The 16,379-nt window shown below is 48.4% G+C and overlaps 1 protein-coding gene across 1 annotated transcript in view; it reads right to left on the bottom strand.

Annotated features, from left to right (window-relative positions):
• Positions 1–15,658, bottom strand: part of TAPT1 (transmembrane anterior posterior transformation 1) — a 121,887-nt gene extending 106,229 nt beyond the window's left edge. The window contains exon 1 of the mRNA XM_073609673.1: positions 15,434–15,658. Within this exon, the coding sequence (XP_073465774.1) occupies positions 15,434–15,569 (136 nt within the window). The 5' untranslated portion in view covers positions 15,570–15,658. The remainder of the gene's footprint in view (positions 1–15,433) is intronic.
• Between the last annotated feature and the right edge of the window lie 721 nt (positions 15,659–16,379).

Raw genomic sequence — 16,379 nt, 5'->3', positions numbered from 1 at the left:
ACAGCCTGTTTTATTCTACATTAGATGAAAGCAATGCCTGATCATCATTTTTTTTGCACAGATGTCTAATCACAAGGACCTGTGTACAGTTGCAGAAGGCTTTTGTTCAACTGGCTTGCTGGAGTTCATACCTAGGGCAACAACAGAGACCATTACATCACGGCACTATTCATTTTGTACCCCAAAAGTCTCAGCTAAAAGGTTGGCCTGCATTACAGTCTGAACTCAGTAGATGTGAAGAAATTTGGTGTCTGACTGCCATTTATAAAAACTCCATGTCACGCTTATTTTTCTTTTTTTAAATCAATAATGGAAATAAGGTAAATATTGTTTCAGTGTCGTTACTGATTAACTAGCAGTTCGCATTTGACCTTTATGTGTTGGGATAGGAGTGCAATACGAGAACAATGAAGACAATGAGGACAAGAACTGGGAACACGAGACAGAGGCGAGCCTTCAGACTGCCAAGTAGTGGAGGTTAGAGCTGCACGATTAATCGTCAAGAATCGTTATCGCGATTTTTTTCCTCGATGCGATTTTGACAAAAGTGTTTCACAATTCTTGGTATGCAAAGAATTCTTTCTGCTCTTCTGAAGCCACAGCCATCAAAAGAAAGGAAAAAAAAAACGGGCAGTCTGCCAAGAATCACAGCATTCTTTAGCAGTGGAACTAAGTATAAACACTGTAACAATTTGTCAAAGGAATAGTCCATGTGTAAATAAGGAAAGTTTAACCAACTGAAAGCGGAGTTCCACACAAAAATGGAACTTCCGCTTTTCGGAACCCTCCCCCCCTCCGGTGTCACATTTGGCACCTTTCAGGGGGGTGCAGATACCTGTCTAAGACAGGTATTTGCACCCACTTCCGGCATAGACTCCCATGGGAGTCTACGCCTCTTCCCGTCCCCACCGCGCTGTCTACTGGGAACACACAGCTCCCAGGAGAGAGCGGGGACCACTTGGGATGCGCAGCGCGACTCGCGCATGCGCAGTAGGGAACCAGGAAGTGAAGCCGCAACGCTTCACTTCCTGATTCCCTCACCTAGGATGGCGGCGGCAGCTGCCGAGAACCGAGCGGGTTCTCGGCGTCGCCTGCCGACATCGCTGGACCCTGGGACAGGTAAGTGGCCATGTATTAAAAGTCAGCAGCTGCAGTATTTGTAGCTGCTGGCTTTTAATATTTTTTTTTTTTGGCGGTGTGGGTGGACCCCCGCTTTAAATACTAAACCAGGGATCTTCAAACTACGACCCTCCAGCTGTTGCGGAACTACACGTCCCATGAGGCATTGTAAAACTCTGAGATTCACAGACATGACTAGGCATGATAGGAATTGTAGTTGCTGAACAACTGGAGGGCCGTAGTTTGATGACCCCTGCACTAAACCTTTTTCTGACATTTGTTGGTTTCAAGTTAAAATCATTACTTAAGACCCCCAAACATTATATATTTTTTTTAGTAGAGACCCTAGAGAATAAAATGGTGGTTGTTGCAATATTTTATGTCACACTGTATTTGCGCAGCGGTCTTTCAAATGCAATTTGTTTGGAAAAAATTACTTTAATGAATTAAAAAAAAAAAAGAAAAAAAAAGTAAAGTTAGCCCAATTTTTTTGTATAATGTGAAAGATTTTACGTTGCGAGAATCGTCAGAGAATCATGATCTTTTTCTTCTAAGCAAAAAAATTGTGATTCTCATTTTGGCCAGAATCATGCAGTTCGGGTGGAGGTCCGTACTGATATCCAGACGCAAAGCTGTGGTTGGTGTGTAACCCTTTAATGTTTTTAAAGCTGAACTCCGGGCATAAAAACATTTTTAAATATATGGTCTCAATAGCCACAAAGCATAAAAATCCACTTTTTGTGCTCCTAATGCCTTGCAAACCCAGTTATTACCTTGTAAAAAGAGCACATAAAATCATTGGTGTACTGTACATAGTCTGTGCAGAAAGTAGAGCGGTGGGAGTGACCCAGCAGGCTCCACCCACTACATGCTGAAACACGAGGGGGCGGAGATAAGACCAGCCACCCTGCACCGGGAGAGAGAGCACAGAAACTTTATTACAGGACGTTCCTACAGAGACAGTCTCACATTGGATTACTTCACAGATATGGCTACCTGAAGGTGTTGAGTGCACTCCATAAATGTAATTTCCTGCTTATGTTATTGGCTTACTGATTTTCCCAGAAGTCTGTACTAAGATAGGAAATCCCCTGAAATAAAAATGTCATTTTTGGTGAGATACTCCTAAAGGGTAATCAGGTCTTAAGGGATGCAGACCCTGACACTTTCCTCATTAGAACCCTGCAGGTGCAGCAGCTAATTATAAAATCACTCCCATACAGATTCACATTCCGCATGGACACAGGCAAACAGTTATTTCTTCAGAATAACCAAAAGGTAAGAATCTGCAACAAAGTTAGTTAAAAACCTTGCAATGTACAGAGATCACCCAGAGGGGAATGTTTTTTTTTTTTTCTACAAAAGCGGAGCTACTCCTTAAGAATTATCGAATCGTACACCAAGGGTCCATTCAATTTTTGTGTTTAAAGGTGTTGTAAAGGCAGAAGGTTTTTTATCATAATGAAATAATGCGTTAAGATAAAAAACCTTTTGTGTGTAGCAGCCTCCCCAGCACCCCCTAATACTTACCTGAGCCCCATCTCTCTCCAGCGATGTCCACGAGTGTCTTAGCCCTCCGGGACTCTCCTCCTGATTGGCACAGCAGCGGTGCCATTGACTCCCGCGGCTGTCAAGTCTGTTAGCCAATTAGGGGAGGGAGGGGATGGGGCTGGGTCACGGGCTCCATGCCTGAATGGACACAGAAAGCTGTGACTCGGCTCGGGTGCCCCCCATAGCGAGCCGATTGGTGTGGGGGCACTTGACAGGAGGGAGGGGCCAGGAGCAGTAAAGAGGGACTCGAGGAGGATCAGGGCGTCTCTGTGCAAAACCAACTGCACAGAGCAGGTAGGTATAATTTTTTTTTTTTTTTTCACTGAGCTGACCTTTTTTAGTCTATCCAAAAAAAAAAAAAAAAAAGAAAAAGAAAAAAGAAAAACACTTAAGTTATTAAATGAGTTTCATAATTGCAAAAAACACAGTTCCAATGTGCAGTGTGTCACTATATCTGTAGGACAGGAGCAGCCATATTTGACAACTACACATGCTGGCTCTGCTTCCTGCTCTGTGGTGACATACAATGTAGAGCCTTGCTAATCATCTCTCTTATACCGTGTATAGCAGACAGGGCATATCTAATTGACTGAAAACTCTAATGACTTGCAACATCAATAATGTCCCTGATTGCAAGAGACCACATGATCTCCGCCTAGTCTGTTGTAACACGACAGAGATTTGGGTTTGCAGTTTTTTTTCAATTCATGCCAAGAATAAAAAAAAAAAAAGAAAAAAGTACCTAATGACACAAAACCTCGATTCATGTGAAGTATGTATTATAAGTGGATGAAGACGCAGCAGTTGCAGACAGTCGCATATCAAAAATCTGACATGCGGGCAGGAGTGGGTGCATGGATCCGAATGCACCGTGTCTGTAGCCGGACCCGTGCACCCACTGCACCATTCTGCCCGCATGTCAGATTTCGACTTTTTCAATGTGACTGTCCGTGCAGCTGCTGTATCTGCATCCAGTTCTATGGGCCAACTGCATGCAGTTCAGAGGTGGATGCACAAGCAGCACAAAGTGGCTCAGCATAGAGCCCCGTACCACTGTGAACGCATGTGACTATCTGGATTTTATTGGACTAAAATAAAAGGTGTTGCATTGGAGTGCGGGCCGTCTTTCTTGATTCTTCATGGCTCAGCATAGAGGATGGGTCTCAGTGCCCCTCAAAAAGAATACAAAAAAAAAAAATACCTAGCACACAGTATAACACCCCAGTTGTTTATTATATTCTGCAGATACATTTTTCTGTACCATTTTGGGCTCATAATTGTCCTCTTATAGTGCCGCCCCCCCCATATGTAGGATCTTTTCCTTTCAATTCTGCTTAGATGGGTACGAGTAGTGCACATATATTGCAGTCATGTGTACCGCTCTCCCCAAACTACAAGTCCCATCAATCTATGCACCTGCCAATACCATTGTGCACGCAGGACCATTTTCATTTATGATGTGGCTCTGGCTGCATCGGCACATATTCCTGTAGTCCAGGGGTAGGCCACCTTACATAGTTAGTCAGGTTGAAAAAAAAAGACAAGTCCGTCTAGTTCAACCAATAAAAAAGTAAAATAAAATAAAAAAAACAAAACACACAACAACAGTAAAAATAAATCATTCAATCCCATATACACAATCCTATACCCACAGTTGACCCAGAAGGCAGCAAAAAAAAAAAAAAAAACCCCCAGCAAAGCATGATCCAATTTGCTACAGCAGGAGAAAAATTCCTTCCTGATCCCCCGAAAGGCAATCGGATTTTCCCTGGATCAACTTTAACCATATATGTTAGTACCCAGTTATATTATGTGCATTTAGGAAAGAATCCAGGCCTTTCGTAACCACTTCCCGCCCACCAGATAGCAAAATGACGGATGGAAAGTGTTTTATGTTATCCTGACTGGGCGTCACATGACGTCCAGCAGGATAAGCCACGGCGGCGCATAGCGTGGCAATCGGTGGTGTGTCAGTCTGACAAACTGCATCTCCGATTGAGGTAAAGAACCTATGATGGAGGCTCTTTACCACGTGATCAGCTGTGTCCAATCGCAGCTGATCACAGTGTGAACAGGAAAAGCCTTGTATCGGCTTTTCCTCTACTCGCAATGACAGGCGCGCGTACAGGAGAGCCGATCGGCAGCAGGGGGTCTGCGCCGATCGGTAGGCAGGCGGGGGCTGCGCTAATAATCGAGGATGCCCACACATGACCACCAGGGATGCCCACTAGAGACGCAAATAAGTGCCCATCAGTGATGCCTGCCAGTGCCGCCTCATCAGTGCCCATCAGTGAAGGAGAAAACTTACTTATAAACAAAAGTTTTAAAAAAAAAAACTTTTTTTTTTTTTTTTCTTATTTGTAGCGCAAAAAATAAAAACCCCAGTGGTGATCAAATTCCACCAAAAGAAGCTCTATTTGTGGGGAAAAAAAATAATAAAAATTTTGTTTGGGTACACTGTTGCAGGACCGCGCAATTGTCATTCAAAATGTGATAGCGCTGAAAGTTGGTCTGGGCAGGAAGGTGTATACTTATACACGCCCTGTATTGAAGTGGTTAAAGCAATCTACTGAGCTGGCCAGAACCACCTCTGCAGGGAGTCTATTCCACATTTTCACAGCTCTTAGGCCTCATGTACACTTCTGCTGGTAAGCGGACATTTAGAAGCAGTTGGGAGTTTTTTTTTTTCAAATGCTCCTAAGCTCTCCTCTATGTTATCAGTACACAGGGTCGTTTACAGTCATTTCTAGGCAGTTGAGTTGAGGCATTTTTTGGAACGCAAAAAAAATGCGTTCAGAAGCTAAGTTTACAGGTATTTTAAGCGCCAAATGCATCTAAACGTGGTAATTCGCGTTTAGCCACGTTTCATTTACACGCGTTTTTCATTTTTAGCTATTTTAAAAAGCTGCTAGATGCGAACGCAGCAAAACGAACGTTTTTAACATGGGTTACTATCTGTCAAGTTAAATTGTAAAACCATCCTGTGTACATGAAGCCTTACTGTGACGAAACCTTTCTGTATTTGGAAATCTCTTTTCCTCCAGACATAAAGAGTGCCCCCTTGTCCTCTGTGATGACCTTAAAGTAAATAACTCAACACCAAGTTCACTATATGGACCCCTTATATATTTGAACATGTTGATCATATCCCCCCTTATTCTCCTCTTCTCAAGAGTGAATAAATTCAGTTCCTCTAATCTTTCCTCATAGCTGAGCTCCTCCATGCCTCTTATCAGTTTGGTTGCCCTTCTCTGCACTTTCTCCAGTTCCCCGATATCCTTTTTGAGAACTGGAGCCCAAAACTGAACTGCATATTCCAGATGAGGTCTTACTAATGATTTGTACAGGGGAAAAATGATCTATCTTTCTCTCTGCAGTCCATATCTCTCTTAATACAAGAAAGGACTTTGCTCATTTTGGACCTTGGCACTCCCAGAAGCAGAGGCATGATGGGAATTGTAGTTTCAACACAGCTGGATTGCTAAGGTTGCTATCCCTGCTGTAGTCCATCACTTGAGCTTGCAGAGGATGGTGGCTACATTTCCACATACAGTTGGACCATGTAAAGCAAAGGTAGTCACCCTCACTATGGAAGCAGGAGCAGCGCAGCTTTTACATTTATTTTTCAGAATGTGCTGTCTGACACTTCCAGAAGAAGGGACAAAGAGGACTACAAATTAAAGTAGAAGGAAAGTCAATTGTTTTCTTTTTTTGGATAGAGTGGAGATGAATTAGAACACCTGTCAGATTGTATTGCTGTCTGTGTCCCCATTAGGGAGATTGTCCTGTGACAGTGAACACTGAAAGTGAAAGTGGAAGAAAATCTCAAATTCTTGTCACCAGAACAGGAATAGAAGATGAAATCTTCCAATAGGAACACTAGTTCTGGTGACTCAATTTGGAGGGATTTCCTTTCACTTCCTGTTGTGACTATTGGGCAGGAAGTGACAGGAAATCTCCATCTCAATAGGACAAAGGAAGCAAAAAAAAAAACCTGACAGGCGTTATTAATCCTCCCTTACTCTATCCAAAATTATTTTTGATATTGGGTTTAGTGGCGCTTTAAGGTGATAGTAAGCCCTGGTTCACACTCATACGCTTTGTCATGCGATCTGACAGTTCAAAATCGCATGACAAGTCGCGCCCTAATGCCGGCAATGGAACTGTTCAAATTGTTGCAACTCAAATCGCAGCAACTATGAAAAAGCTTCCTGCACTACTTTTTTGGGATTTCATTGCGACTTGCATAGACTTCTGTTAAATGAAGTCGTAATTAAACCGTGAGGTGCAAATCACACTGATCTGCAGGTTTGAAATCACGCTGAAGTAGCGCAATTTCAAAGCCGCACCCGCGTTAACCAGGGCTTAAGGATATTTTTTGGGGGGGTTTTAACCATAAAATAGTTCCAGGAGAGACTTCAAGAACGTAAAGCGGTTCTTCACTCTAGAAAAAAAAATTAAGAGTCAGCAGCTACAGTATTTGTACTTACCTGCCCAGGGATCCAGCGCCATCCTCACCCGGGATGGTTTTTCACTAGTCTTCAGCAGGTCCCCAACACCAGCAGCTTTAGTTTTGGAAGCCGGTTGTGACAGCTTGTGGCTTCACAGTCAGCTTTCTACTGTGCATGCACGAGCCACACAGCGATTTGTGAATGGTCCCACAGCCCACTGGGACAAGTGACATGTCCCAGGAAGCTGCGGGTGAAGAGAGGGTGGGTGGGGATGGACTTCTGCTCAGATGATAGGTGATCCAAGCGGAAATGAGAGTGGGTACCTGTCAAAACTAGGTACCCCCCCCCCCCCCCAAAAAATAGGATATGCCAAATGTGGTGGGGGTAGGGGAGCAGAATTAAAACGTTCCCTTTTGGGTGAAGTTCCGGTATGATATGTACAATCTGGAAGAAAGAAGGGAAGGGGAGACACCCCTAAAACCTTTAAATACATCAAGGGGGTTAATATGGTTCAGGAGGGCAGTTTTTTTCAATATGAAGCCGAGATCGAGAACACAGCAACATGACCTCAGCCTAGTAAGAGGAAAGTTCAAAACTAATCTTAGAAAGTATTATTTTACTGAAAGAGTAGATGATGCTTGGAACCCTTTTCCAGCAGAGGTAGTAAGTCAGTCAAGAGTAAGTGGCTCAAATAAACCTGGGACAAACATCGACCTACAGTGCATCCGTAAAGTATTCACAGCGCTTCACTTTTTCCACATTTTGTTATGTTACAGCCTTACAGGCAGTCTCCAAGTTACGAAGGACTCCTACTTACGAACGGCTTCAATGCCGGCCGCTTGTGCGCCACGCTGGTCCTGGATACCTCCGAGCAGCTATCTTTCAGCGCCGGACACATCTTAAACTGCAGTACTACATGTACTGCATGGCCAGAAAAGCCCCAGATAACATAACTGCATGCCCAGAAGCGCCCGCAAAAATTCCACATCCATGCACAGGCGCAAATTACATTTACAAATGCAGCGTTCCGACTTACATACAAATTCCACTTACAAACAAATCTACAGTCCTTATTGTGTTCGTAACTCTGGGACTGCCTGTATTCCAAAATGGATTAAATTCATTATTTTCCTAAAAAAATCTACAAACAATCCCCCATGATGACATCATGAAAGAAGTTTGTTTGAACTCTTTGCAAATTTATTAAAAAAAGAAAAAGAAAAAAAAAAAAAAAAAAAATTCACACGTATTCACAGCCTTTGCCATGACACTCAAAATTGAGCTCAGGCTCATCCTGTTTCCACTGATCATCCTTGAGATGTTTCTACAACTTGATTGGAGTCCACCTGTGGTAAATTCAGTTGATTGGACATGATTTGGAAAGGCACCTGTCTATATAAAAGGTCCCACAGTTTCACACAGGGACAATGCGACTTCAGCACGACTTTGCAAGGCGACTTCAACGTGACTTCAAGTCGCCCCCAGGACAGGCGACTTTGACTGTGGCCAATCAGAGCTAATCAGCTCGTGACATACAGTACCTGCCCACGAGAATGTGTTTCCAGGGCGATCACATCGCGCTGGTTCTCGGCGTCAGGGTACTGTACATCTGGCACTCGCTGCAATAGGAAAAACACATTTTCCGATTGCAGCGAGCGCGAGAGGGAATTTCCCTCCAGGAACATACCAGGCTCTTAGGTCTGGTATGGATGTTAAGGGGAACCCCTTACGCCGAAAGAATGGCGTGGGGGTCCCCCCAACATCTATAACAGATCCTTATCCGAGCACGCAGCCCGGCCAGCCAGGAAAGGGGGTGGGGACGAGCGAGCATTCCTGAACCGTACCAGGCCACATGCCCTCAACATGGGGGGAGGGGTGCTTTGGGGAAGGGGGGCGCCCTGCAGCCCCCCCACCCCAAAGCACCTTGTCCCCATGTTGATGAGGACAAGGGCCTCTTCCCGAAAACCCTGGCCGTTGGTTGTCGGGGTCTGCGGGCACGTGGGCTTATTGGAATCCGGGAGCCCCCTTTAATAAGGGGGCCCAAGGATCCCGGCCCCCCACCCTATGTGAATAAGTATGGGGTACATCGTACCTCTACCCAGTCACCTGGGGGAAAAAAAAGTGTCAATAAAAAAATACTGCACAGGTTTTTAAAGTAATTCATTAGGCAGCTCCAAGGGTCTCTCTTCTGACTTCTCCCGCCTCTTCTGGCGTTACAATCCCAAGGCATGATGGGACTGTGACGTCATAAGGGGTGGGGTCACCGGGCGACATCACCCGATGACCACGCCCCATGCCGTATATAAGTCAATGCGCACCGCGTACACAGCATTACAGCGGGAGAGAGCGTCGTGTCAACATCTGAAGAAAATAAGAGGGAAGAAGACGACGGAGAAGACCGGGCCACCGCTAGCAAGAGAGCGGCAAAAGAGCAGAAAATAGCGGAGGAGCCCGGCAGAAGAACCAAACACCGGGAGAAGAGGCCGGAGAGAGCGGAGAAGTCAGAAGAAGACCCCCGGAGCTTCCTAATAAATTACTTTAAAAACCTGTGTAGTGTATTTTTGACACTTTTTTTAACGATGTACCCCACATGCAAGCACATAGGGTGGGGGGGTGGGATCCAGGGCTCCCCTTATTAAAGGGGGCTCCCGGATTCCGATAAGCCCCCCCGCCCGCAGACCCCGCCAACCAACGGCCAGGGTTGTCAGGAAGAGGCCCTTGTCCTCATCAACATGGGAACAAAGTGCTTCGGGGTGGAGGGGGCGCAGGGCAAAGCACCCACCCCCCCATGTTGAGGGCATGCGGCCTGGTATGGTTCAGGAGGGTGGGGCACTCGCTCGTCCCCACCCCCTTTGCTGGCCGGCCGGGCTGCGTGCTCGGATAAGGGTCTGGTATGGATTTTGGGGGGACCCCCACGCCGTTTTTTCGGCATAGGGGGTTCCCCTTAAAATCCATACCAGACCTAAGGGCCTGGTATGCTCCTGGAGGGGGAACCCATGCCGTTTTCTTATTTAAAATTTGGCGTGGAGTTTCCCCTCATAATCTTCTTTTTCCTGTAAAGTCGCTTCACTATAGATGAGGATCCGACTTGGAGGCGACTTCCATTGAATTCTATGGGTACAGGTCGCCTTGAAGTAGTACAGGAACCTTTTCTGAAGTCAGAGCGACCTCAGTAGTGTACATTAAGACGGCTCTCATTGACTATAATGCAATTCCCAATGTCAAGCGACCCGGGGCAACTTGACGGCTGACAAGTCGGATCCCAAGTTGTTGTAGTGTGAACCGACCCTTAACAGTGCATGTCAGAGCAATGTCAGAGCACAAACCAAGCCATGAAGTCCAAGGAATTGTCTGTAGACCTCCGAGACAGGATTGTATCTAGGCACAGATCTGGGGAAAGAGTACAGAAAAATGTCAGCAGCATTGAAGGTCCCAATGAGCATAGCGGCCTCCATCATTCATAAATGAAGTTTGGAACCACCAGGACTCTTCCTAGAGCAGGTCGCCCGCCCAAAATGAGTGATCGGGGGAGAAGGGCCTTAGTCAGGGAGGTGACCAAGAACCTGTTGGGTCTCTGACAGAGCTCCAGCATTACTCTGTGGAGAGAGCAGAACCTTCCAGAAGAGCAACCATCTATGCAGCACTCCACCAATGAAGCCTGCATGGTAGAGTGGCCATACAGAAGCCACTCCTCAGTAAAAGGCACATGACAGCCCACTTGGTCTTTTTTTCTGTCACTCTTCTACATTATACTTACCTGCTCTTTCCAATATCCTCCTTACCTCCTCCCTCCACTGGCACTGTCTGCTCCTCCTTCCTATAAGTGCCCCCTCAGTAATCTGAGCACCAAGGGGGCACTTGCATGGGCACGCTCCCAAGTCAGGCTGTATGAGTGTTCACAGACAGCACCGGTAAGCCATGTCCCCACTACCTCCTCACATGAGTTTGACTGACAGCAGCAGGAACAATGAGAACAGCCAGATAAGTGTTTAGAGACAGGGGGGCTAGGACAGGTAGTGGAGCGTTTTTTACTTTAGAGCATCAAGGTAAAAAACGTTTTGCCTTTAAAATCATTTTAAGTGCCTTCACATTCAATGATTACATATCATGGAAGGTTTTTCTAATGCACAATAAAAAGAAAATATAACCCGAAGGGTTCTTTATGCAATTTTTCACAGTTGTGTACATTATAACGTATGGTTTCTGCAGTGTGCTCCAATCAGACAAGAGTCCCACGGCATAAACTTTACCTATAGGACCCTAATGCCGCGTACACACGAGCGGACTTTACGGCAGACTTTGCCCGGCGGACTTTTCGACGGACTTTCTGAATGAACGGACTTGCCTACACGAAATCAACCAAAGTCCGACGAATTCGTACGTGATGACGTACGACCGGACTAAAATAAGGAAGTTCATAGCCAGTAGCCAATAGCTGCCCTAGCGTGGCTTTTTGTCCGTCGGACTAGCATACAGATGAGCGGACTTTTCGACCGGACTAGTCCATCGGATAGATTTGAAACATGTTTCAAATCTAAGTCCGTCCAACTTTTGAGAAAACAAAGTCCGCTGGAGCCCACACACGATCGAATTGTCCGACTAAATCCTGTACGCCGGACCAAGCCTGCCGTAAAGTCCGCTCCTGTGTACACGGCATAAGAATATCTGAAACCCCTTGTGTGCCATTTAAACTGAGAAGACGATTAGACAAATTAAATAAAAAAAAAAAAAAAGAAGGAAGATTTCCTTCTACAGTAAAAGTTCCTGGATATTTATGGTAATTATAGTGCTGGACTCTTTATTATGCCAATAAAAAGTACTCTGGATAAAAGCTGTCCCAGTTCAGATGAGCAAGAACATTATTACACAAGACAAGGGAGGGAATAATAATTACAGGCCCTGAACAGAGATTGCACCAGAAGCATCGCACACCGTGGGACAGAACATTACACTGGGTAAGATGTGGTTAGATATGAGTTATTGGATAACATTTCATGGCACAGCTAACCAATAATATATTTGTGTGTACCTGACTAAAACAACGTGGATATCTTCACTGCATGTAACACTCTAGGAGGCCCAGAGCCATTATTGATGCTAAAACCCAACTATAACCGTCATCAATCTGTTGCAGCGTCTTGCATTATCTGCAATGGTTGCAGAAAGTCATGCGAGCTGCACCTGCCAAGTAACACAACTATTAAATTGTGATAGATCAAAGTTGCAACCTGTGATCTGCTGAAGAACCACAATTCCTGCACACAATGAGCGGGGTGTGCTGAGCCTCGTGCCTCCACTTCTCACATACTCCACGTTGTTCCTGCCAGGCCTGGCAGCTGTTTAATAAAACATTGTATAGGACCGTTCACTCACAATGATCACTTCTGTACATGATCTACACACAGGATGACTGGGAACCGCACACACAATGCACACAGTCAGCTACAATGGAATGACAAAGAAAGTGCTGCAGGGTGAGATGCCCCCAATGGTAAACAATGAGAGCAGGAACACATTCAGTCCTGGGACAGCTGTCAGGTGATCCCACCCCTGCCCGACAGAAGCAACCAATGAAATGCCCCCCACCCACCTGATCTGGCATATAGAGGGTTAACCAGCAGTCACTCCGATGTATCCTCCTGTATGTTATAAAGCTCCAGTACCAACTATATCAGCCACCAATCAGAACTTTACACACCCAGCTGCCAATCACAGCCTCACTATACCCCACTGATCAACACCTCCCAATACCCACCTGTCACCCAAACACCCCCTGCCCCCGCCTGTCACCCACATCCTCCCTGCAGCCGCCTGTCACCCTCATCCTCCCTGCAGCCGCCTGTCACCCTCATCCTCCCTGCAGCCGCCTGTCACCCTCATCCTCCCTGCAGCCGCCTGTCACCCTCATCCTCCCTGCAGCCGCCTGTCACCCTCATCCTCCGTGCACCCGCCTGTCACCCCCATCCCCCCTGCAGCCGCCTGTCACCCACATCCTCCGTGCACCCGCCTGTCACCCACATCCTCCGTGCACCCGCCTGTCACCCACATCCTCCGTGCACCCGCCTGTCACCCACATCCTCCGTGCACCCGCCTGTCACCCACATCCTCCGTGCAGCCGCCTGTCACCCACATCCTCCGTGCAGCCGCCTGTCACCCTCATCCTCCCTGCAGCCGCCTGTCACCCTCATCCTCCCTGCAGCCGCCTGTCACCCTCATCCTCCCTGCAGCCGCCTGTCACCCACATCCTCCCTGCAGCCGCCTGTCACCCACATCCTCCGTGCACCCGCCTGTCACCCACATCCTCCGTGCACCCGCCTGTCACCCACATCCTCCGTGCAGCCGCCTGTCACCCACATCCTCCGTGCACCCGCCTGTCACCCTCATCCTCCCTGCAGCCGCCTGTCACCCTCATCCTCCCTGCAGCCGCCTGTCACCCTCATCCTCCCTGCAGCCGCCTGTCACCCTCATCCTCCCTGCAGCCGCCTGTCACCCTCATCCTCCCTGCACCCACCTGTCACCCACATCCTCCATGTATCTACCTGTCACTCACATTCTCCATGCACCCACCTGTCACCCACATCCTCCATGCACCCACCTGTCACCCACATCCTCCATGCACCCACCTGTCACCCACATCCTCCGTGCACCCGCCTGTCACCCACATCCTCCGTGCACCCGCCTGTCACCCACATCCTCCGTGCACCCGCCTGTCACCCACATCCTCCGTGCACCCGCCTGTCACCCACATCCTCCGTGCAGCCGCCTGTCACCCACATCCTCCGTGCAGCCGCCTGTCACCCACATCCTCCGTGCAGCCGCCTGTCACCCACATCCTCCGTGCACCCGCCTGTCACCCACATCCTCCGTGCACCCGCCTGTCACCCACATCCTCCGTGCACCCGCCTGTCACCCACATCCTCCGTGCAGCCGCCTGTCACCCACATCCTCCGTGCACCCGCCTGTCACCCACATCCTCCGTGCACCCGCCTGTCACCCTCATCCTCCCTGCAGCCGCCTGTCACCCTCATCCTCCCTGCAGCCGCCTGTCACCCTCATCCTCCCTGCAGCCGCCTGTCACCCTCATCCTCCCTGCAGCCGCCTGTCACCCTCATCCTCCCTGCAGCCGCCTGTCACCCACATCCTCCGTGCACCCACCTGTCACCCACATCCTCCATGTATCTACCTGTCACTCACATTCTCCATGCACCCACCTGTCACCCACATCCTCCATGCACCCACCTGTCACCCACATCCTCCATGCACCCACTTGTCACCCACATCCTCCATGCACCCACCTGTCACCCACATCCTCCATGCACCCACCTGTCACCCACATCCTCCATGCACCCACCTGTCACTCACATCCTCCATGCACCCACCTGTCACCCACATCCTCCATGTATCTACCTGTCACTCACATTCTCCATGCACCCACCTGTCACCCACATCCTCCATGCACCCACCTGTCACCCACATCCTCCATGCACCCACTTGTCACCCACATCCTCCATGCACCCACCTGTCACCCACATCCTCCATGCACCCACCTGTCACCCACATCCTCCATGCACCCACCTGTCACCCACATCCTCCATGCACCCACCTGTCACCCACATCCTCCATGCACCCACCTGTCACCCTCATCCTCCATGCACCCACCTGTCACCCTCATCCTCCATGCATCTACCTGTCACCCTCATCCTCCATGCATCTACCTGTCACCCTCATCCTCCATGCACCTACCTGTCACCCTCATCCTCCATGCACCTACCTGTCACCCTCATCCTCCATGCACCTACCTGTCACCCTCATCCTCCATGCACCTACCTGTCACCCTCATCCTCCATGCATCTACCTGTCACTCACATCCTCCATGCATCTACCTGTCACTCACATCCTCCATGCATCTACCTGTCACTCACATCCTCCATGCACCCACCTGTCACCCTCATCCTCCATGCATCTACCTGTCACCCTCATCCTCCATGTATCTACCTGTCACCCTCATCCTCCATGCACCTACCTGTCACCCACATCCTCCATGTATCTACCTGTCACTCACATCCTCCATGCACCCACCTGTCACTCACATCCTCCATGTATCTACCTGTCACCCTCATCCTCCATGTATCTACCTGTCACCCACATCCTCCATGCACCCGCCTGTCACCCACATCCTCCATGCACCTACCTGTCACCCTCATCCTCCGTGCACCCACCTGTCACCCTCCATGCACCTACCTGTCACCCTCTTCCTCCATGTACCCACTTCCTCCATGCACACACACAGCTGTCAGCTCTCCCCTCCTCACCAGACAGGTTCCTCCTCTTCTCCCTCGCCCTCTTCCCGTCGGTCCTCTCATAGAAGCCCAGGGTCTCCGCCGTGGCGGCTTTCTTCCCTCCATCCTCCTCTTTGTCCTCTCCGCTTAGAGCCGCCGCGTCCGCCATCCCCAGCCGCGGCGGCAACTAGTGCAGAGACGAGTCTACCAAACAGAGCACGTCATCACAGGGCGCCGTTCTGGGCTCAGGGTGGAGTGAACGGTGACGGCACTTACTGAGGGGGCGGAGCCTCGATTCCCTTGCAGCCATTTTGATTATGGTCAACCTACCCGGACCCCCAATGGCTTCATGTATAGTACACCTAGTATGAGGAGCTGCGTTTTGGCTCAGGTACCTCACCTACTGTGCCTGAGGTCAGGGATTGAACATCTGTCCTGTAAATAAAATGGCATAGCTGTACAAGTCCTGGAGTTCCATCAGCTTTAGAATGCCACACTCTCCTACATAATGCTTGCTTTTGGGGTGTATAGGTTGTGGGGTTCTGCAAGCGGAGGCGGCTTATTGGAAAGTAGAAGGTCCTTTTAGTAATAAGAAGGTCCCCAGAGACTTTCTCCCACACGAATAAGTATGGGGTACATAGTAAATGTAAAAAATGTAACCTATAAAGACACCCAAACATTTGAACAATCCTTTCTTTGTCAAAAAACAGGCCCTTATTGTAAATCTATCTTCATTCAATAATGCCCACCACCCACTGATTCACCTTAAAAAAAAAAAGACCAGTTAACCTGGTCATGGGCGTCCGCAGGTAGGGGCAAGGGGGGGCAATAGCCCCCCCCCCCCCGGAATCGTCAAGAAGGTGTTGCAGTTGCCAGCTGCAGTGTTTGCCGCTGACTTTTTCTGAGTCAGCCGGCTGCTCTCTGTTCTGACCTATCTGATGTCCCTCCCTCACCCCCTGGCCCAATCATCGGATGAGAT

The sequence above is a fragment of the Aquarana catesbeiana genome, linkage group LG01 (genome assembly GCF_042186555.1).
Source record: "Aquarana catesbeiana isolate 2022-GZ linkage group LG01, ASM4218655v1, whole genome shotgun sequence".
Lineage (NCBI taxonomy): Eukaryota > Metazoa > Chordata > Amphibia > Anura > Ranidae > Aquarana > Aquarana catesbeiana.
This window is presented reverse-complemented; position numbering and strand designations above follow the sequence as displayed.